At 37.7% G+C, this 23,456-nt stretch overlaps 1 protein-coding gene across 6 annotated transcripts in view; it reads left to right on the top strand.

The window, feature by feature from the left end:
* Nucleotides 1-23,456, top strand: part of nav1a (neuron navigator 1a) — a 257,501-nt gene that overhangs the window by 156,850 nt on the left and 77,195 nt on the right. For all 6 annotated transcript variants that reach the window (XM_015342167.2, XM_015342163.2, XM_069190243.1 and 3 more), the window contains 2 exons: nt 14,432-14,570; nt 22,650-22,953. In XM_015342167.2, the coding sequence (XP_015197653.2) occupies nt 14,432-14,570; nt 22,650-22,953 (443 nt within the window). The remainder of the gene's footprint in view (nt 1-14,431; nt 14,571-22,649; nt 22,954-23,456) is intronic.

Genomic DNA, 23,456 nt, shown 5'->3' with positions numbered 1-23,456 from the left:
ACTAAATAGTAAGCAGTACATCCTTTTCTAAAATCCTGTATTAAATACCTTGTCTATGCAATATTTGAGCAAAGAGCACCCTTCTGTTTTTCACTAACCAGGTCGATCCTCCAGTAGTATTGTCTCAAATTAAGCAGTTCTATTTATTCGGAATTGGCCTATTCTTGATACCGTTCTGATAAGATACATTAGAATTCTTATATTGCATAGTTTTAGGCATTCTGTCAAATAGTGTTTTAACAAGTTATGAAGTGACTGATCAAATGTATGCTATGTGAGAGTATTAATGATAATCCCCATTCTTGTAGTTAATCCCCTTTCTGTGTTTTTGTCTATACCATCATCAGACTTGAGGAGTTGTTAATTCTAGACAGCAGTGGTCATTTAGGAGACTTTCTTATAATGAGTTTAGTTATATATTTAATGATCTGCCCAGGGCATGCACTATCTTTAAGTATTTCTAATTTTCTGTGAAAATATGTGAAGGGAAAAGGGGGAGGTCCATATAGGAATCTAATATGGACCTAATTGTGGCACTATTCGTTGACATAAGCCATAATTACATGATAAATTTAATGGGCTTGCCTGATTAAGTTAATATTGTGTCCTAGTATTAAATTTAATCAAGACTTTAAAACAACCTTTCAGTCATGAATTCCAAAATAAATGCATTATGGCAGCTTTCCTTCTGGCAAAAAAGTGAACTACTATCAAGTGAGACATTTCTATCTTACTATCGGCTGGTGGGATAATTTTTTTTTTTAAATCCCGGCCTTGTCTGGAACATTGTGTAGGGAATAACACAAATTGTTGGTTCAAGCAGCTGCACAACTCATGGTTCTACAATGTCTCACTTGTCCCAGAACTCAATTACTTTTCTTTTTATTTTGGTTTATTTGCCTGCAATTTTTATCCAAAGCACTTTACATTTGTCCCCATTTATCAAGTTGGTTATTTTGCTGGAACAATTTGAGTCTGGTACCTTGTTGAAGAGTACAACAGCAGTGCCCTGGCTGAAACATCACCCCATATTTTTCCAGTTAAGATGTCCAGAGCTCGAACCACACTGCTGTCTGATCTCATTTGTTTTCATTTGTTTGCAGTTACTAATGGGCCAACTTCAAAGTATCAAGTTACCTAAGGGTCATGCTTGATTTTATACTGCTCGATTTAGTCATTTCTATTAGCTTGGAATAGTAAAAAAAAATGATTGTAGAGTTTGTTACTTTTAGTCACAGTTGAAATAAGGGCCTTATATAAACAAATACCTGTAACATCAGCCATTTCAGATTTTAGATCAGATTTCCAATATGATTTATGGCTCTTGTATCATACGTGACCCAGCCATTAAATGGATTCCCTGTTGTCATAAACTGAGCAGGCAGCCTGTGAAGGGTAAACATGGTGCAGTCTCATTGCAAAATAATTACATCTGGTTGTCATTCTTTTGTACATTAAAAATGTCAATGTCATATTTTATTTTTTAACAAGAAAGGTTTCACAAGCAAATTATTAAAAATATATGCAGGCAGTTATACTTAAGGGTAATTTAGTATCTCAGTTTTCAAGTTCCTGTTACAACAGTTTTTTGTGCTTGAATTTCTACCACTTGATTTACATGGGCAATTTAATCAATTTCATGACAATTTAGCTAAATAACCTCCTTCACTCAGGTCTAGTCACTGCTTTGTTCTTCCTTTTTCTAAAGAACAACTAAAAAGTGTCTTGTGTTATCTTTTGAGTTTATTACATTCAAAAAGAGTAGGGATGTTAACCCTGTTGTCCTGACCTTTACACTTATGGCCTCCCAATGGATTGGCTTCATTACTCTGTTCTTGTACTCTTGTCCCTACTGATAGCTGATGTGTGGTGAGCATATTGTGCACACTTTGGATGCTTTTACATCCAGGTAGTTGATACACATTGTTGGCGTTGTCCCTATTACCTGTTGATCTCTTTGAGTGGATTCTTCCGAGAAGCACTATATAACTTAAGTATATAAGGATCATTGTTGTTGTTGTTGTTGTTGTTGTTTTTCCTTCATATGGTCTTGGCTAATTTGTCCATTCTTGATCATTGAGAAATAGTCGTTTTTCCTGTTAATCTAGGCAATAATCATGGCTAACCCCCAGGATATGTCTAAAGGCCACCAGAATAAAGGTCCTTATTCTGGCAAAATTGAGAGCTGTCAATCAGCACGAATGACAATTCCTATCGGAATGGGCCAGCAATGCGCAAAGATAAGAACGGTTAAATATCACATTGTGGACTGGGATTCTATCTTTTTCCCCAATAGACAATGTTTCTTTTTCTGATGCAGGATATCATCAGTTTACAAGATGAATTGGGTCACTTATAAAGCAGTTTACCATTGCAGTTTGATTTTAAAATCTAGCTCCTGACTCACATTTGTTACCACATTTGTTATTTGAAAGAAGCATATTTGCTGTTAAAATGAGAGTTCTTTACGTTGAGTTATGAAAGATATTTACTCATTCATTTTCTATCTATTTGTTCTCTTGAGAATCATGATACATATACACAATAATAATAATAATAATTGCTTACAATCTGGACACTCCACTCAAAGCACTTTACAGGTAATGGGGACTCCACCAATGTGCAGCATCCACCTGGATGATGCCACGGCAGCCATAGTGCGCCAGAACGCTCACCACACATCAGCTATCAGTGTGGAGGAGAGCAGAGTAATGTAGAGGGGGATTATAAGGAGGCCATGATTGGTAAGGGCCAATGGAAAATTTGGCCAGGACGCTGGGGTTATACCCCTACTCTTTTCAAGAAACGCCCTGGGATTTTTAATGACCACAGAGAGTCAGGACCTCGGTTTTCCGTCTCATCTGAAGAACGGCGCCTGTTTACAGTATAGTGTCCCCGTCACTATACTGGGACATTAGGACCCACATGGACCGCAGGGTGAGCACCCCCTGCTGGCCCCACTAACACCTCTTCCAGCAGCAACCTTAGTTTTTTCCCAGGAGGTCTCCCATCCAGGTACTGACCAGGCTCACACATGCTTAGCTTTAGTGGGTTGCCAGTTGTGAGTTGCAGGGTGATATGGCTGCTGACAATGACAAAAACACAGTTTGTGCGAGAGTCCAAAGAAGACAATCATGCAAGCACAATAAAATAATTTCATAAAAATACAATAAGGCCTTTTCAAAAGCTGGGAGTACACTGCGTGTGTCATGCAAACTAAAATGTCATTGTAAGAATTAAAAGAGAATATAGTTAGTGTGGTGATACAAACCCCCTATATTTATTCCTTACCCACAATTAATTAATTCAACTTTATTTGTCATTATACTTACACCGGTGCATAATATAGTGAAAAGTGTTTCTCATTAGTCTCTCAGGTGCGGTATATAAATATAACAGCAGACAAGACAATAGACAGAAATACAGTAACAGTGTAAAAAACAGTATGGTGCCAGTGCAAAATTGTCAAAAACTGTGCAAATCTGCAGAGAAAAGTATACAAACAGGACAAAAACAATGCAAAGGTAATATGACGATTAATAAATAGTACAACTAGTACAGTTTTAAGTACAATTTCGGCTTACATACAGTTGGTGTGTATGTTGTGGTGTAGGAGTATAGTCATTGTGGGTACGGGAAGAAGTGAGGAGAGATCATAGTATAATGGGAGGAAGTGGGGGCTTCACCAGCTTGATGGCTCTGGGGAAGAAGCTATTTTGGAGTCTTGTTGTGTGCCACTGGAGCATCCGGAACCTTCTACCAGATGGTAGGGGGACAAACAAGTTATGACTGGGGTGAATGGGGTCAGACATAATTTTGGTGGCTTTTTTCAGACTCCTGGTGTTGTAGATTTCCTGGATGGATGGTAAGGCACTGCCGATGATGTGTTGAGCAGTTTTGACCACTGCCTTACAGTCGGATGCGGTGCAGTTGCCGTACCAGATTGTGATGCAGCTGGTCAGTATGCTCTCCACCGTATATATGTAGAAGTTGGTGAGGATCTGTGGATGCAGGTGTATTTTCTTCAGCCTTCTCAGGAAGTACAGCTGCTGTTGTGCCTTCTTGATGAGACTGGAGGTGTTGAGTGCCCATGTGAGGTCCTTAGAGATGTGAACACCTAGGAATTTTTTATTCACCATCTCCACCGCAGAACCTTCAGTGTAAATGGAGGAGTGGACTTTTCCTTGTCACCTGAAGTCAACGATCAGCTCTTTGGTTTTGCTGATGTTGTTTTATCTCCTCCCTGTTGGCAGTCTCATCGTTGTCAGTGATAAGACCCACAGCTGTTGTATGGTCAGCATACTTGATGATGGTGTTTGGGCTGAACTTGGCAGTACAGTCATGGGTGAACGGGGAGTAAAGCAGTGGGCTGAGCACACAGCCTTGAGGGGCACCGGTGTAAAGGGTGAGCGTGTTGGAGGTGAGGTTGCCAATCCTGACAGTGTGGGGTCTGCTGGTGAGGAAGTCTAGGATCCAGCTACAGAGGGTTGTATCTAGACCCAGAGCCCTAAGTTTGGTAGCATGTTTTATGGATATGATGGTGTTAAATGCTGAACTGAAGTCAGCATTCTTGTATAGGTGTTCTTTTTATCCAGGTGGGTTAGTGTGGTGTGTAAAACTATAGAGGTTGCATCCTCCATAGGTTGGTTTGTGTAATAGGCAAATTGGAGAGGATCAAGTGCTTTTGGAATGCTGGTTTTAATGTGTGGTGTTAAGTAGTTTTTCAAAGCACTTTATTATGATGGGGGTGAATGCAATTTGGCGGTAGTCGTTCAGGCATGTGGGTACTGATTTTTTTTTGGGTATTGGCACGATGGTGGTTGTCTTTAAGCAGCTAGGTACAGTAGTCTGGGCCTAGGACAGGTTGAAGATGTCAGTACAGACATCAGCTATCTGCCAGGCACATGTTCTGAGTACCAGGCCAGTACTGGTAATTAAGGTAAACCAGTAATTAAGTGTAACACTTCGGATCCATACTGTCATACTGTGGAGAGGCTTGAGTTATGGAATTACATTAAAACCGCAAGGAGGATGAATGATGAGGTGAACCAGCAGAAACCTGAAGTAGTTCAGGTGGGTAGCTGCGTTGGCATGCGTAGGCTGCAAAGGAACAAGTCATAGTCTTCAAGCTGAAAAGAGAAGAAAGGAAATGCAACGTTTCGGCTGTGGAGCCTTCTTCGGGTGTAAGAGAGATAGGGCAGTTAGCAAAGATAATATAGAATGGTATTTTGAGGTGAGGAGAGGTGTGAAACGAAACCTACAAATGAATAGAGAGAATTGGAAGAAAACGAGTCTGTCGTTAAGAGAAGGGGGAAGGTGTGAACCAGGTTTCAGGATAATTTTAATTTCTGATGTCTTTCTGCTATAGGAGTTAAGCAACCCTACTTTGAGAATGCAGTCGGAGAGATCAGTGTGATCATGGCTGTCAGAAGTGAAATGTGAAATTATGGGCTTGGAGAAATCTTTAATCTTCACAGCGCTAACAAGTTCTATGATGCAGTCTCTGAGTCTATACATTATAGTTTTTAACAGTGTCTTAATTTGAAATGGCTATTATTTGTAATGTTACTTTTTCTATGGTAATTTGCAATTATGGCTTTACAAAAATCTACAACCCTTTGTATTGGATTTTGGTGGATTTTGATTGAGTAAATTGGTATGAAAATGATCTATTACCCCAGGCATTTGGAATGTAGTTGAGAGATTGTTGCAGATATATGATTCATATGTATTATGAAGCATTTTAGGAATACTCCTTAAGATTTAAGATAAGCATTACCTGCCGTAAAGTTAGGTTTATGTTTCAAGCTTTGGGTGTGCTATTATCTGTTAAAACAATTGATGAGAATGTTGTTAAAAAATGTGGGTAGGGCCTGGAGTTTTTCATTCCAGCACATGACCCTTGGGGCTCCTAACCTGTAGTTCAATCAATATCCTCCAGGCATCCCTGTAGGCACTCTAAACTCAGGAATCATTTTTTAATCAGCATAGGAACTGGGTATAATTCTAAAGTTAATATGATTTATGCTTATAAAAAAATGATGCAGTTAAACAAAAAAAAATAGAAATGGACATCAACAAGCATATTATTGAGTGAATGAGTGCCACAATGTTAACCTGGTATATGTACATTGCTAGATCTACCTTATTTTCCAAAATCTACATTTTCTCATTGAACCATGCTCAAAAGATTACAATAGACTGATATTTAAATTAAACAAACAAATTGAAATAATAAGATTTACACTAATCAAAGGTGATTCACTGCAAGACTTGGAAAGCTAGGGTTACATTCCCCTAAAATAGTCTTAAGATATTTACATTTATTAACAAATGTAATTACATTTGATACAATTCCTACATCAAGTCAACCGAGAAGTGAGTATTTATCACTGATTAAGTTAAAAATTATTCAATTAAATCTGAAGTGGCCTAATACAATAACAACCGCAGAATATGTTTGGATGAGTTTTGGAATTATTTATTTCTTAACAACCACAACAAGACGTACCAAAGACAAATGGATATGAAATGTATGCTGGAGTTTACAGGAGTGGTTGATGATGAAAAAACACAGACATGAAGTGCACATCAGGCCACAAGAAACCGGTGAATTGAAGGAACAGATGGTAGATTTATGCCTTGTGAGAAAATCCCATATCTCCACAAACATCTGTGAACATCTAGGGAATTGATGCCACAATTTGTTGCATCTGTGATCATCACTGTAGTTGAACCCACCAACTAATAGTGTATCAACTAATATTTTGGCAGGGTCATACAAATATGTGAGTATATACTGTATACTTTATATTAAGGAACAAGTAATAGGTTTATTCCATGCTGAAAAGAGAAGAGAGAAAACACAATGTTTTGGCTGTGAAGCCTTCTTTAGGTGTCATGTTGGGGGGGGAAAAGGCCTCCTCCCCCAGTTTTTTTACAAACACCTTTGTCTATTTTCATTCATCCTGCTTCTAAAAACATTGATATATTCAGATAGATACATATGGTCTTGAGTTTTCAGGTTATGTCTATCTGAATGTTGTTTTCCCTGGTAAAATGGTCTCTCTGCCTTAAAATCTGTTAGGAGTTTATGTGAGCAGCCTGATTGAGATGAGCTCTGACAGGCAAGCTGGTTGCCTACAGCCCTGCTACTTGCAGCACATCAAGGAAATGTGACTGGGATGTTGAATCTTTCAGGGAAAATACATTCTCTGTAGATTTACGCAAGAACTTTGTGTATTTTTTCAAGGAGACCCCTGACTACAGTGAAGAAAAAACACTTCAGTAGCTACACTTCCCTTGTCTGACAGAGGGCTAGCCATTTCAGCTACTAACCCTCCCTTTATACAACATGTTTTGAGAGCTTGACATCTTGGCTGTATGTTTCAGTTTCAAAGCCATTTTCTCTGAAGTGAACATCTAATGCTATAATTTAATCTTTATTGCATTCATAAAACAAACGTATTTTGTCACCATTGAAGTATACAGTGGCTATAAAAGGTCTATGTGTGCACACATATGCAACCAGGGTATTGTAGGTTTTTTAATTTCAATTATTTTTCCTAATAATTATCTATTTGTTTTTCTCTTGAATTTTGTTTGGTTGCAAGGTTACATTAAAGATGAAAAAATGTCTGACATGATTTAGCTTGAATTCTGGCTTCGTCACAAAAACCTGCAATTTCAATAAGGGTGTGTAGACTTTTTCATTGAATTCTGAGCAATGCCAAAAATATCTTGTTGTCTTGAGAATATACAGTACCTAATTAAAAAAACATCACTTTATCTATTATAAGTGGAAAGGTGAACATTAAAGATGGCTAATGGAAGGTTGTGTAAGGTTAACACAGCTAGCATATTTATATTACAATGCCCTGTAATACAGCAGGTGGAAAAGAAAAATGTATTGCAATGTAACACAATATTGAATCAGGATCTTAATCCAAGGAAAATATATAGCAATTGTACAGTATATTGGTCTTACAGTGGTATGCTTTTTATTAAACTGAAGAATGTATGTACTGTAGGCCCCACTTTTACATTTTAGTAATCAAAATTCTAAGAATTCCTTTAATGTTGATATCATGTAGTTTTATTTTTGCTTTAAAGTAGATGTTAAAATGTGTGTAATTTAAATTTGAAAAAAGTGTTCTGAAAACTGACTTAAAACAAGTCACAGTTAATAATGCCCTTCCCCTATATTTTAATTCTAATTCTCCACACTTCTGCTTCTTTTTCACATCCCTCTAAAATCTCCTTAGGCAGCGGTTGGACCTATACAACCAATTAATTGAAAACCTTCCTCATGTCCTTGCTCATGAGGTTGTACAGTAGCCTCTGTACTGGGAAAACACAGACTGGCTCAGAGGTGAACTCAGACCAGTCTGCCTTCAGTATAGTTGTGTGCTGTTGCCGTGATTTCCTTATACTTCCTGAAATCACAGTCCTACTTCCAGAATAGACAGTTTTCCCATACAACTGGCTGTTTGTCAAGCATGCCGAGCACCAATTTTAGCAAAAATTGATATTCTCAAAGGTGGTGAAAAACTTCAAGTTGGGAACTTGGGAATTGTGTAAGTGAATATAAGTCCTGTAGCTTAAACAATATATCAAAGTTACAGAAACACAGCAAAAGTTTTTCTTTTTTTGCCTTGATTTATTTGTGTATTTTAACATTAGCTTTGAATGTCAGGAATTGTATTATTATTTTCCCCCTGTACTGTCCCTTAAAAAATCTGCTAAACCCCACACTCAGCTTCTCCATCTTTTAAATACCTACAGTAAGCTTATGTTTTTGCTTTGAAATTGTAACAGGTCTGGGTGAAAGACCTGTAATGCAACCAAGAATGAAGACAGAAATGTTTTAACTGATTTCACATTGGCTCCTGTATGGAAGCCCGTTTCCGCCAGGGAGTAAAAAAAACGCACAATGGAAACTTTTTATCTCACATTTGCGACTTTGAGATAGCCCACATTTCATTGTTTGTCCTTTTGTTATTGTAATGGATTTGGGTTCTAGGGCTTGTGCTCTCGCCACTCCCACCCTAGTTTGTGCCTCACTGCATTGGCTTGAACCCAGGTCTTGCCAGCTGAGTTAAAGAAGACTTTCTTTAGCCCCGGCGGCCAGCATCCCTGTTATGCGCAGGGGAGGGCGGTGCTGTTACTACACTGCAACAAGATCGTACAACCTGTATGTCGGCCGTTCCGTTACACTATATTCATAAGTCGTACAGGATCATAGGATCTATAGGACTAAAGACTTCTCTTGTACACTGCCCTGATAAAAATCAATTACACTAGTTTTTATGGAATCCCATTTCCGCCAGGGAGGCTTCCATAGTACCTGGATGGAATAGTGGACATTGGGCTTTTTAAAAAAAGTTTTTTATTTAAACACCAGAAATATAAAAAAGGAGACACAATATGAAAAAAGATACAGAAATATACACTTCACATCCAGAGGAATTCACAATTATAAAAGCTGAAACTTATACTTTTTACATATTTCCACTGTATGTCTTGCCTTTTGATTCTTTACATTTCTAATAGAATTTAAGTAAAAAAGGAATTGTACTTTAAAAGCATTAATAGAGGGAGCAGTATTAGACCATTTACTTTTGTGGATGAAGTATTTCGCCAACATAATGAACAGATTAATAATAAGAACATATCCTTTATCCAAATCGGATCTAAATATAAAAATATCAAAATCTTTAAATTTAACATTTACCTTTAAATGTTTAACAATAACATTTTGGAAATCAATCCAAAACAATTTTGGTACAATTCCTTTTTAACTTAAAAAAGAAGGTCTTAAGCTCAGCTGGCAAGACCTGGGTTCGAGCCAATGCATTTAGGCACGAACTAGGGTGGGAGCGGCGAGGGCACAAGCCCTAGAACAAGCCCTAGAACCCGAATCCATTACACAAACAAAAGGACAGACAATGACACTCCCTGGTGGAAACGGGCTTCCATACTCCTGAGAGTTAGATGGTTTGTGCTTGTAAAGTTGAAATAGTGAAGTTGGTAGAAAGACGGCCTACTACTCCTCATCTAACACAATTACTGTAAGTATTTTGAGACATGTATGTCTGTCAAGCTTTTGATTATTAGTATTTACTTTTTTTCTCATTACCTTAATTCCTTAAAAAATATTCAAATGCAATAATGCCTTATGGAACAGAAGTCAGAAATCACTTTAAGTATAGCTTTAGAAAACTACCTATTATAACCATGTAGCTTCCCAAACACCCTCTGGTATGTGTGAATATGAGAAAAGTAAGAAATGAGAGGATGTTTTTTTTTGTAGTGTGTAGTGTGTTCTGGTATTAGTCTCAGTGATCAAAATCCACTTATAGTTGCTGGACAATTCCAGCTTTTATGAGAATCGGAGCAATGGCCATTTTGAAGCTGTTGCTTGAAGCTGAGGTCTTTACTTAATCTCAATTTAAGACGGGTCAGCAACAAATGTTTTCTCTAGGGAGATGTACATCTATAATCTACTACTTCTTTTTAAGCAAACATTTAGGGTCTGTTCTTTTATGATCTGGAGTCTGCTACATCAAATATTAAATATGATACCATTGCCACAGAAATAAAGCCTTTACTATTTGTGATTGAGCAATGATAATATGCTATGTTGTGTGCAAATTATATGAAGGAATAACCCTCAAAGCCTTTCCTGAGTGCATTCTTTGCCAACAGGGCTTTTCACTCAACAATTTCTCCTTCTGGCAGACATTCCAATCTGTTTTGGTGTTCAAACAGTACATATCGGGACTATATAATAGCTCAGCATCTTTGATGTTAGTATTTTAATGTATGAAAGTAAGGCTAGACGAGACTAAAAAATGTCAAGGCTGCCAGATCATACAGTCTTTAAGGAGTTTCAAACCACTTTTCCTCTTTTGTGAAAGCACTGCCAGTATGTCGTGTGTTGGCATTTATATGACGGATCACGTATGGTATTTTGTGACTTCTTAAAAATGTTATCTAAAAAAAGATGTACTTTGTGTTTTACTTAAGTAAATATGCTGTAGTAATACTATACAGTACTGGAAAAGATGGCTTTATGATGATTCATTCATTTATTCTTACCATCTTATGTTTATTCATACAGAAACTGTAAATTCCAGGTCCTCCGGTATTTGAGCTTTGAGAGGTTTAGAATCCAACAGTACAAAATTTAATCAAACATCCATTATTATAAAAACGATCAATAGGTGATCCGTTTCCCTCTCTATGTAGATGGATACTTTATTAGTCCCGTGAGGGAAATTGCGGTGCAACAACAGCCAGGCACAGTCAACACAGTACAGTGTAACATAATACAATACAATACAATAAAGTAAGCACAGTCACTGAGAAGTGCAATAAAACGGACTATAGAGATTTGATCACAGTACAGAATATACAAAAACAAACCAGAATGTACAGTACACAGGAAGATATATTGCACATTATCCACAAGCTTATATCGCACACCAGTTGTAAACGGAAAACCACCTGTAAACAGAGAATTCATGTTTAGTCCTAAAACAGGTCAATGTTGCCCCTGCCCAGACACACAGTGGATGAGCTATAAAGTCTTATGGCAGAAGGCAAGAATGACCTTTGTAGCTCTCCCTGTCACCCCGTGGTTGGATCAGCCTATTGCTGAAAGTTCTTATACAGATGCAGCCATTCAAAATGCATGGTACAACCCTGTACCGCGTGAAATTACCCAGAGTTCACTACGTTGTACCGGGGTATGCGATGGGCTGGACAAAATGACAGACGGGGGCACTCGTTGTGCATTGGTCATTAATGAAAGGATTTAATAATTTAATCTCTTTACTGTGCATGTTTAATCAGCTTAGTATTGAATATTTATATTGAATTTTATAACTAAAGGGACATTTTAGTAGCTGAGCATAAAAAAAGAAGAGGAGCATAACGTGTCTTGAATGTCATAAATGATATTAATTTGGGAACATAAACATATTATGTAAACCATATATGGCTGGTATTGGTAATTTAAATAAAAAATACACACCAGTATTCCACTTTCTTCCTAAACAATTTAGGCATCAAAGTTTTCCATTTGGTTACATACTGTGGTTATTTTGGAAATGTTTTTAATGTGCTCCTTCTGACTACAGTATATTAAGTTTATATACTTTGTAAAAAGTTATAATGTTTCAACCTTTTCTGCGAATACCTACACTCATTATCGCAGTAAAAAAACGCATACTTTTTAGAACCTGATTAATAGGGAATATAATATGGATTCGCATATGTAAAGAAATTAATAATGATATAATTATATTAATATACTGTAGCTCAAATTATGACAGTAGTACACTTTCTTTGGAAATGTCTTAATCAGTTTCACTCCTTCCCATGCGATTACGTCTGTGGCGTAATGGGTTAGGCATGTGCTTTCCATGCTGGAAGTCGGGGCTTCAAACCTAGCTGTTGCCATGAGTTTTCTTTTAACAAATAAAAATTTCTTTGAAAAACTAAAATAGCAAATATTATGGACACTATATTGACATTTTTTATATTTCTAATTATCACAGCATGTTAAAAGCTAAGCGATTTATTAATAACTAATAATTTCAAACTGCCACTGCCACTACTGTCGTTATTACTGATGATAAATATTATCGATGCTATATTTGAATTTGTTGGAATTTCTAAATATCACAAAAAGTTCACATCCTTGCGAAACAATCATGATGTTCTCATCTAATCTAAAGTTTGATGTTTTTTTTATTTAGAACCGTGATCTTGACAAACTCGTTCAGCGTGTCCTACATTACAAACTTTCTTTGCAAAATTCTTTAAGTTAAACAAATGAACAAAGAAGGGTTATTTTTACAGTTGGCACTCTGAGATTCTGACTGATTTAATTCCCTTCATTTAGCTGAAACGGATAAAGAAATCATGCAGTAGTTACAGTAAGAGAACCAGTAATAGGTTTATTCCATGCTGAAAAGAGAAGAGATAAAACAACGTTTCGGCTTTGAAACCTTCTTCAGATATTAGCTCGTCAGTATAGTACACGTTTATCTGTACCATTTGTCGGGACAGACAACTTACTGCACTAGCTTTGGGAAGGAGACGGACTATGACTAAAATCAAGAAGACTCTCTCACACCAAATAATGAAGATATAAAGAAACAGGAAGTCAACAAGAGACAGCTTGTGAAAACTCCAGCTGAATCCCCAGATTTAAATCAAATAGAGATGGTATGGCATTCCCGACTCAAACAAGTGTTGTACTGTGATATAGACGTGGGTAATGTCACCCCCATTAAACAATGTGCTTATTGCGCAAATCCTGCTAAACTAAAAATTAGACACAAGAAGAGTATTATTGGCCAATGTTGTGAGGCTCTGGTGGAATTTCTCTGTAAACTGAAGAGTTATAGAGGAGACACGATGTGTATCACCCTTTTTTTTGCACTTGTAAAAAATAACATTCCAATGTTAATGCAACACAGCTCGCGCAATCTGTAATGTCGACCATATGCGTCTGTAACCTTTTAAATCTCAAGCTATTAAGTCTACTTCACACCTGCATGTCAAGATCACGGTTTCAAAATAAAAAAAATCAAACCTTGATTGGATGGGAACGTCATGATTGTTTCTGGTTAAAAAACCCGGGTGTTGTGATGTGCCACACCTACCATGTTTTACCGCAGCGTACTCCGTTCATTTTGAACAGATGGCTGCATCTGTACATTGCTGAATGTATAAAAAAGCAAACAAGGAAATCGGGGTTGGTTAGTTGCATCTTTTTCTTTTGCAGTTTTGGGCTTTAATTTTGATAAATCTCACCAATAAAATATTGTCATCTCATCTTAATAGCTCGATAAAAGGAGATATGCAGCATTAAAACGTGAAAAAGCATTTTGGGAGGTGACCGTTAATGTATTATTCACAACTGTGGTGTCACAAATGACCTGGCAGTTTTCTTAACTACGCATGTAATATGAGATTTAAGGGACATTACCTGAAAATAGTCTATTTTTGTTTCAAGGTCAAGAGATAATTTTCTTTCAGAAGTTTCATATAGATTAAGCTTTTTCATATTGTAACGCATACAACGACCATTGGTTGTGAGAGCTGGCTTGCCAGCGAGGTGACGTCACCGCCCTTCCCTGTGAATAGCAGGGACCGCAGCTGCCGGGCTGACGGAACATTTCCCTTCTGCTCAAGTGGCTCGGTCCCTGTTCAGTGATGCTGGAGGCCCGGGTTCGAGTCCCTGACGGTGGAGGGCTGACCTGAGGCGGCAGCGGCGAGGGCGCATACCCATGTGAACCCCGGAGAGTTACAATATTCTCTGTTCTTTCTATTCTGGTTTTTCGGTTTCTCATACTTATTCTTGGTGTCATGTGCTTGTATAAATAAGACAACCTCTTCTGTCTCTGCCTTTTTTCAGCTGGGATGAGAGCAGCTCTATAAGCAGTGGTCTCAGCGATGCATCAGATAACCTCAGCTCTGAAGAGTTCAATGCCAGCTCCTCTCTCAATTCCCTACCAACCACTCCCATTGGTTCACGAAGAAACTCTGCCATTGTGGTGAGTACTCTGTGACATTGTTGCTATCTCAGGTCTGAATGTAGGCTCTTCACCCTCTTAATAGAATATTGGCTACCTACTATATGAACAGAACATCCTGGAGTTCTAGACTTCAAAAAATGTTTTCAGGCAACAATTAACATTACACTGTCTTGCCTTGATTTAGGAACTGATACAGATTTTTTTTAAATCCTCCATTTTGTATTAATCCATGTTAACAGGGTACAGATGTCTTCAATGCTGTGACACATTTTGTTACCCTAAATGTTTTGTAATGTTTCTAATTCAAGAGCTAACCTAGCCAAACTACAATACCAAGCTACCATGCTTAATTGGTAATATTTTTCTGTGGGATAAATGGAAAGCAGTAAAAATAAAGAACTGGAGATTTAGATTAATACAGCACTATATCATTTCAATTACTGCAAAGGGAGTTGGCAGGTATTGTTTTTACTGGTAATCAATAGTTGACAGGGTCTAAAACTGAAATACAACATGAAGAAGATAATTCTCTACCACAGCAGATTATACCAAGAACTACAATCATTTGACTTAAAACAGACCAGACTGAATGACCCATCATCATTGTTACAGTTCGGGCATGACCTGTAGATGCCTCCCACTGAGTGCTCACATAGTAAATATGCTCTGTGCTGGTTAGGCTTTTTGAATTGAACATTTTGTTTCAAACCTGGGTCATGATACTAGCGCACTGTAATAATTCCTTACACTATATACTTTTCTGTACACTCCACTTCAAGTGAGTTCTGATTGTCCAAGAAGCTGATTGATGATGATGTATTATGGAAACAATGGTGTTATGATGGACCAATGGGGGAAGGAGAACAATCAAGGTCAGGAAGTGTAGAACATAGCAAAAAAACACACATGGACCACACACTGGGACGTAACACCAATTCATAGATGTGAATCGTTAAGAGGCCATGACTGGTAAAGGCCAATGGGGTTACACCCCTACTCTTTTCGAGAAATGCCCTGGGATTTTTAATGACCACAGAGAGTCAGGACTTTGGTTTTATGTCTCATCTGAAGCAAGGTGCCTTTTTACAGTATAGACTCTCCGTCACAATACTGGGGCATTAAGACCCAGACAGACCGCAGTGTGAGTGCCCCCTGCTGTCCCCACTAACGCTTCTTCCTGCATTAACCTTACTTTTTCCCAGGAGGTCTTCCATTCAGGTACTGACCAGTCTCACACCTGCTTAGCTTCAGTGGGTTGCCAGTTGTGAAATAGCTGCTGGCAACAATGTACAGTATATGTTGTTGGGATTCCTGATACATCGGCATACAATTGGCTGGATTAGGGCTGGGATTCGTCATCTGGAGCCCTGCAGCTCCTCAGGAAACGGTGATCACGAAGTCATGATGATAATGTTAAGGGTGTTCGTCAGCTTCCTTCAGTTGGTGCGGAACCTCTGGTTTGTTGCTGCAGGGCTGAGCCTGTGGTGCTTTAAAAAGATGGCTTGATGTGTAGGCAAATTGAAGGAATTTGTCACCACTTTTTTTCTCCAGTATGAGTTGAGACATACCTGCTAATTGGCAATTCCAAATTGGGTGGGGATTTTATATAACATACACATGGTTTTTCAATTTTTTTTTCCTAAATTTTTATCTAACAATTATATTGTGCAATGTGTAGATAAAATAGTTGTGTAATGCACCATGAGATTTTTACAATATTCATTAGTGGCTCCTTTAGTAGTGCTACACACAGTTGAAAACTGCAAAAATAGATATTGCCTTACATCAGTTCTATACAATTATAGACATGTTCAAATTTTATTCTGTGTAATATGTAATGGTGTACCTCTGTAGTTTGCAGTTGTTGCATGTAGATTTGTTGTCATGGAAACTTTCAATTTAGGTTTACCGGCAGCAAGGCAATGGTGTATTCAATCTAATATTCCTCTTTTATGTTTTTAGTAGTTTGTGGGATGTTGAAAACAGAATTCCATATTCTTTAGCCGGGACTTAATCAGAAAGTGTCAAACTGCATGATAATTAGAAGAAACAGGTGATCTTTCATCTTAAAACCAAAAGGAAATTACAGACAACAGGAAAAAAAGTTGATACTTGATATTCCTTGATTATAGTTTTAGAACTGTGGAGATTACAATGTGTAATCAGTCTGAAAAGGGTATTCCTGGTTTAAAGAAAATGTTATATTTATTTTTTTCTTGAAAAATAATACTTTATTTACTTTGAAATGTATTCCTTCAATGAGAGTCCTCAAAGCCTTGTCATCCTTAGTGCTCTGTGAAAGGATGTGAGTGAAATTATTAGAACAGTGGTTTCCTGGGCCCACACACCACTGTGACTAATTTTGTCTTTACCTGTAATGGATTTTAAATAGCTTTGAGATTATATTACTGTATGTTAAATAATGTGTTTAAATTTATCAATCTTCACAATTTTAACTGAAGCATTGAACTGAAGCACTGATAATTTAATTCAAATACTGCTTTGCAAATATTAAAGTGGGAAGGGAACCCACTTTATCCATGACTGAAGTGCTGTACCAACCTGGATGGAGTGTGAAAGCCAGTTCTATTCTTTATATAGCGCCTTTCACAACAAGGTTGCCTCAGGCACTTAACAAGGCTGTGTGAAAATACATGACATTACAATACAGAAAGAGAAAAAGAAAAAGCCAGAAGACAATGGAGGAGAGGTACCAAAAACTCCTCTGTATGGAGAAAAAAACCTCTAGGGGCCCAAGGTCAACTGCCTTTGCCTTTGCAGGCTATCAGTCCATGCTGACTGGAATACTTCCATTTGCGCTCTAGTTTACGGCACTCCTGTTTAAGAGGTCGTGTGTGATCATTATACCATGGAGAGTGTCTAATGGTTTTGACTACCTTAGTCTTTAATGGGGCTATTTCATCGAGGGCCTGTCTGACCACTGTATTATAGTTGTTTGATTTCGTCAACATTAGTACTGGAGGTGAAGTTAGCATCATTCATTGCGTTCATAAATTTTAAAGATGTACCCCTATGATGTGCCATGTCGTATTTATCTTTTCCTTGGGAACTACAGAGGGTAGTCGAATCTCAGAAGTAATTAAAAAGTGGTCAGAAAAAGAGTTATCCATGGGATGGACTACTATATGATGAATATCAGCTCTATGATTGATAATTAAGTCTAGTGTATGATTGTACACATGTGTTGGTCCTGTTATATGCTGACTACAACCTAGAGTCAAGCAGGGACAATAATGTTTTTACTGAAGGAATCTGTATCTATGTCGATATGTATGTTAAAATCGCCTAATAATACAACTTTGTCTAACTTATTAACTAAATTAGAGAGCAGTTCACCAAATTAAACTAGAAACGATGCATATGGTCCTGGGGGTCTGTATACTAAAAGAATATATGTGAGAATAAAGACTAAAGAATATATGCGCCAGGTACTACATTAAACCCCTGATCAGGTGCAAGTGGGAATTAAAGGTGACTTTAAAGAGGACAGACATTTAAAGCCGAAACAGTAAATAAGCCAGGGCATCAGGCTAATAAATAGCATGATTTTATAGTATCCGATATATAAATCAGTAGCTATATCACCCTGCAAATCACAACTGACAATCCACTGAAGCCAAGTACGTGTGAGCCTGTTCAGTACCTAGATAGGAGACCTCCTGGAAAAACTAAGGTTGCTGCTTTAAGAGGTGTAAGAGGGGCCTGTAGGGGGCGCTCATCCTGTGGTCAATGTGGGTCGTAATGCCCCAGTATAGTGACAGAGCCTCTATACTGTAAATAAGGCACCATCATTCGGATGAGACGTAAAACCGAGGTACTAACTCTCTGTGGTCATTTAAAATCCCAGAGTGTTCCTCAAATATTGTAGGGTTTACCCCCGTGTCCTGGCCAAATTTCCCATTGGCCTTTACCAATCATGGCCTCCTAATAATCCCCATCTCTGAATTGGCTTCATCACTCTGTTCTCCTCCCCACTGATAGCTGATGTGTGGTGAGCGAACTGTGTTCACTATGGCTGCCGTCACATCATCCAGGTGGATGCTGCACATTGGTGGTGGTGGAGGGGAGTCCCCATTACCTGTAAAGTGCTTTGAGTGAAGTGTCCAGATAAGTGCTATATAAGTGTAAGGAATTAGTAATTATTATTCTAAAAATATAATCAATTAAATCAATAGATGCAACATTTCATATATATAACATCCTTGCTTTCTTTTATTGTTTCAAATGGGAAATTTTCTTTGCAGGCAGATGAAAGACACAACACGATACACATCATGAACCCACCAAACAAATAAGAAAAATACTTACACCTGTATGATGAAAAATAAATATTAATTTGGGTAAATGCCCCCAGCCTAATGAACAGGCTCTGAGGTTCTTTTATGCCCAAGCAGTCAGAAGCTATATTTATTTCTTATTCAACATACAGCACATTATTCTACATTGCAGTGTCGCATCCGATATGGTTCAGAAGAAAGAATGTCACGTACTGTTTCACAAATAACACTTGCAACATTAACCTTGTTTTCCCTATAGTTCCCATTTTAGTACTGACCAGGCCCACTGCTTAGCTTTTGAAATCTGATGAGATCGGCCTACAAGGTGGCAAATGCTATTGTTTATATGCTGTATGTTATGCATTTATTTTTAGAAAGTGCTGTATAGGACCCAGAAATGTTTCCAAAGCCTATCTGTGTTTTTTTACAGAATATCTCCATATAGGTGAGTATGGAATATATGAATTTCAATAACAAAGCACAAAGGCACAGTACTGTGAATAATATTATTCATTTTATAGCACCTTTTGTAAAGAATTATCTCTTAATGCTTTATAACACAAAAGATATATATCACAATACAAATAAGTATTATAGTTACCAAGCTACATATGACAACAAATCAACAACAGGACACATTGGCCAAAACACCATTCAAAATAGTTTTCAGGCTAGATTTAAAAACACTTAAATGTACTGTAGCTGATAGCTTTCTTTTCATCCTTGAAATAATACTTTATTAGTTTTCCATCTTTCTCAAATATTCTTTGTTTTATAAATTGAGAATTAAATTCCTTAGAAAAGCCCATTCCCTGTAATGTACAATTTGTTAAGACCATTGGGATATAACGACAAAGAGCCTTGTCATTTGTTAGGTTTAAGTGAAGAGTGGGGACGCAATAAACCAGAAGTATTTGAGCTGCAGTTGAATGAAACCATGTAAATGGATTAAAGATCAGATGGAAATGGTGAAGTTGTACAGACATGAGAAGTTAAGGTATTACAACAGAGTTTTGTAAAAGCAGCTCCTGGTTTTAAGACTTGTGCTGAGCCTTCTATTGTAAAAAAAAGATTCTGGGTATTTGCAACTGGGTAGTTGAGTTGTTTTCTTTGGGATATTGTGGAATTTGGCCTCCTTTCCCTTGAAAGCCTGGGGCACTTTAAATGTATTTTATTAGGAAGCAGTAGTCCTATCTTTGCAAAATTAAAAATAATTATTGGGTCACTTAACTAAAGTAACTCCACAAAGACAATACAACTGCCTATCTGGGTTGAAAAAAACAGACATTCCTCATATGCCACATCTCTTCCTGTGATCTGTTGATTTTAAAAAGTATGTTTTTGCAGATAATGCATTGGTCCAGCTCTTTGAAAATAAACAGTAAAACTGAAAAGAAACAGAGTTCATTACACAATTTATACAAAACCGGTCTGTCATGCCCCTAGGGAAGGAGTACATATTTTGCTATATTGTGCTGAACCCAAGACCAAGCCTGAAAGGACACATGGCTTTTTACATTTCTGTTTACTTATTGTTTGACTTCCTGGTCAAGTTGACTTTTATAATTTCATTACCTATGTCTAGATTCTTCTCTGGTGTATTTGTTTTGAAAATATACAAGAGAACGGAATGTTTTCGGTTATATTTTATTTTCCTGTTTTGTTTTTAGTTTATTGGATCTTAAAAATTGAATTCCATATTCTTTAGATGAGATCAGAAAAAAAATTATAGACAACGGATAAAGATGGTTCTTGATATTCCTTATAGTTTTATAACTGTGGAGGTTACAACGTGTTTATGAATATAATCAATCTAGAAGGTATTCCTGGTTTGAAGAAAATGTTATAGGTTCGATTTTTTCCTTAGAAATACCCAGTTCTTGTAAACTGGGTAAAGTATACAAGCCATTGCCATTTGTAACACTTTTGAAAAACATAGTGCTAATAAAACATTTGACTATAAAGTATTTCCCAAAGTCCATCTCCAAAGTAAGCTCCAAAGTCTTATGGAAAAACATGAGGAATATACAGTAACAGATGTTTGAAGTCATCGTGTAGCAACAGTTATACACTGAAAATTAGGTAAATACTGTCACAATTAGTGGGTTATGAAAATGGTGAAAATCAGGATTGTTTAAATAAATAATTATTCATAACCCCCAACTTCTAAGTGATTTCTAGCAACATACCCGAGCGGCTGGTATAATTAGAGGCACTTTAGTTCTTTGTTCTCCGGCACATCTCTGTTTAGAGGAGTAACAATCCAGGCACACTTGGTTAAACAAAAATTTATTACAATGACTAGACACAAACTACACTACACTACACTACACTACACTACACTACACACAACATAACCTACATTACACAAGTTACTCTATGTACAGTGTTTACAAACAAGACGTTTCAGAGGCCTAGCATTCTGGTCATCCAGAAAACCCCAGAGAGCCCAGGGAGGCAATATAAGAGATGAGCTGCCTTCTAACTAAATACAATGGAACCTGCAGTTAATAATAACAATTGCTTACACTTATATAGTACTTTTCTGGACACTCCACTCAAAGCGCTTTTACAGGTAATGGGATAATGCAACAGCAACCATAGTGCGCCAGAACACTCACCACACATCAGCTATCAGTGGGGAGGAGAGCAGAGTAATGAAGCCAATTCAGAGTCTGGGATTATTAGGAAGCCATGATTGGGAAGGGCCAATGGGAAATTTGGGCAGGATGCCGGGGTTACACCCCTACTCTTTTCGAGAAACACCCTGGGATTTTTAATGACCACAGAGAGTCAGGACCTCGATTTTACATCTCACCTGAAGGACAGCGCCTGTTTACAGTATAGTGTCCCCGTCACTATACTGGGGCATTAGGACCCACATGAACCGCAGGGTGAGCGCCCCCTGCTGGCCCCACTAACACCTCTTCCAGCAGCAGCTCACACTTGCTTAGCTTCAGTGGGTTGCCAGTTGTGAGTTGCAGAGTGATATGGCTGCTGGCCAGTTGAATCTCTCTGCACCCCAGTTACCACAAAATAAATGGGAGCCTATATCCCAATCCATAAATATGTAAGAGACATTTCTCAGTCACCTAAAGCTGTAAGAATACATATTTATCTATTAAGGAACGAGTAATAGGTTTATTCCATGCTGAAAAGAGAAGAGAGAAAAATTTTCTCTTTTCTCTTTTCAGCATGGAATAAACCTATCACACTCTTTTGCAGACTACACATGCTGACCCAGCTACCCACCTGAACACATTTATCTATTGCTGCCTTTACATTTTTCGATACTATAATTCATTGTGTTTTTTTTTTCTGGTTTTAGCAGCAGAGGTAGAAATACAGATTCAGTTAATTCTGAATCATGCTTATTGAAAGCTATTATTTCTGAGGTGCAACTGTGAAAGATCAAATGTTAATTTCCACCTGTGAGTTAGGCATGTTGGGTTTTATATTAATGTGCATTTGTAAATGGTAAAATGAATTGTCATGTAGTACTTGAATATAAAAATGGAATGTAGCTATTTAAATTAGGTCATTAGTGTCCAGCTTTGAAAGGTGGACGCAAATGAAAATCCAGTTTGTTGTTCTGTCTTTCTTGGAGGGTCATAGACATTAAATCAATCACTTGCAAAAGAAACAAGTATTTTTCCAGCTTTTATGCAAGAACTGTGCAAATATCTATATAAACTACAACCACCGTTTTCACTATTTCACTTTGTTACGGACTCCTGATGTCTGATCTGACATGGGTGTTTTCTTTTTTTGTTCCTTATTTTTTCTTTCACTTGAACAGCTGCGTACAGATGCTGAGAAGAGATCCCTGGTGGAAAGTGGGCTGTCGTGGTATAGCGAGGATGGTAAACCACACCGGAAGATGGACATTAGTAGTGGGTACGATACTGGCAGCCTCAAGACGGAATCATCCAGCAAGTGGAGGAAGGTGCGGCCAGAGACAAGCAGTGAGGAGATGGCCAAAGGGGAGCTGAAGAAGCCTCAGAGCTTGGGGCAGCCAAATGTCCTTAGGAAGGGCAAGAACCCTCCTGTGGGTGTCACCTCCCCTATCACACACACCTCACAGAGCATGCTCAAAGTGGCTGGTAAGTTTCATTACATAATACAATTCAATACATAACAATTCATACAAATGCTGCTTCTCAATTTGAAAACCAGGTCATTTTTACCTTGGTTGATCAAGGATGTCTGATAGACCTGGTTGAAAGTGTTTCAGAAAGTAATCCGTCAGCTGAAATTGTCCGTTTCATTGTGTAAAAGATTAACCTCTTTTCTGAAAGGAAAAAAAACAACACCAACGAACTTCTCTTTGTACAGGTCTCTGACCTCTGCAGGTTCTGAAACTCCCACATTTTGCAGAGGCATGACACAGTTACTGTACCAGGACGGCCCCTGTAACACATTCCTTCAGAGACAGCCAGAAAGACTATTTTTAGGACCTCTTCAGTGCCCTAGATATGTGCTTACAAATTTGTAATCTCTGCAGGCATTGGAGGTCAGTACCTTATTCTTCTTAAAGCAGATATAACTATGTAAAAATTTTGCTTTAAGCAGAAGTTCTATTCTTATTAAACTGGAAGGTGCCTTG

The sequence above is a fragment of the Lepisosteus oculatus genome, chromosome 5 (assembly GCF_040954835.1).
Source record: "Lepisosteus oculatus isolate fLepOcu1 chromosome 5, fLepOcu1.hap2, whole genome shotgun sequence".
Lineage (NCBI taxonomy): Eukaryota > Metazoa > Chordata > Actinopteri > Semionotiformes > Lepisosteidae > Lepisosteus > Lepisosteus oculatus.
This window is presented reverse-complemented; position numbering and strand designations above follow the sequence as displayed.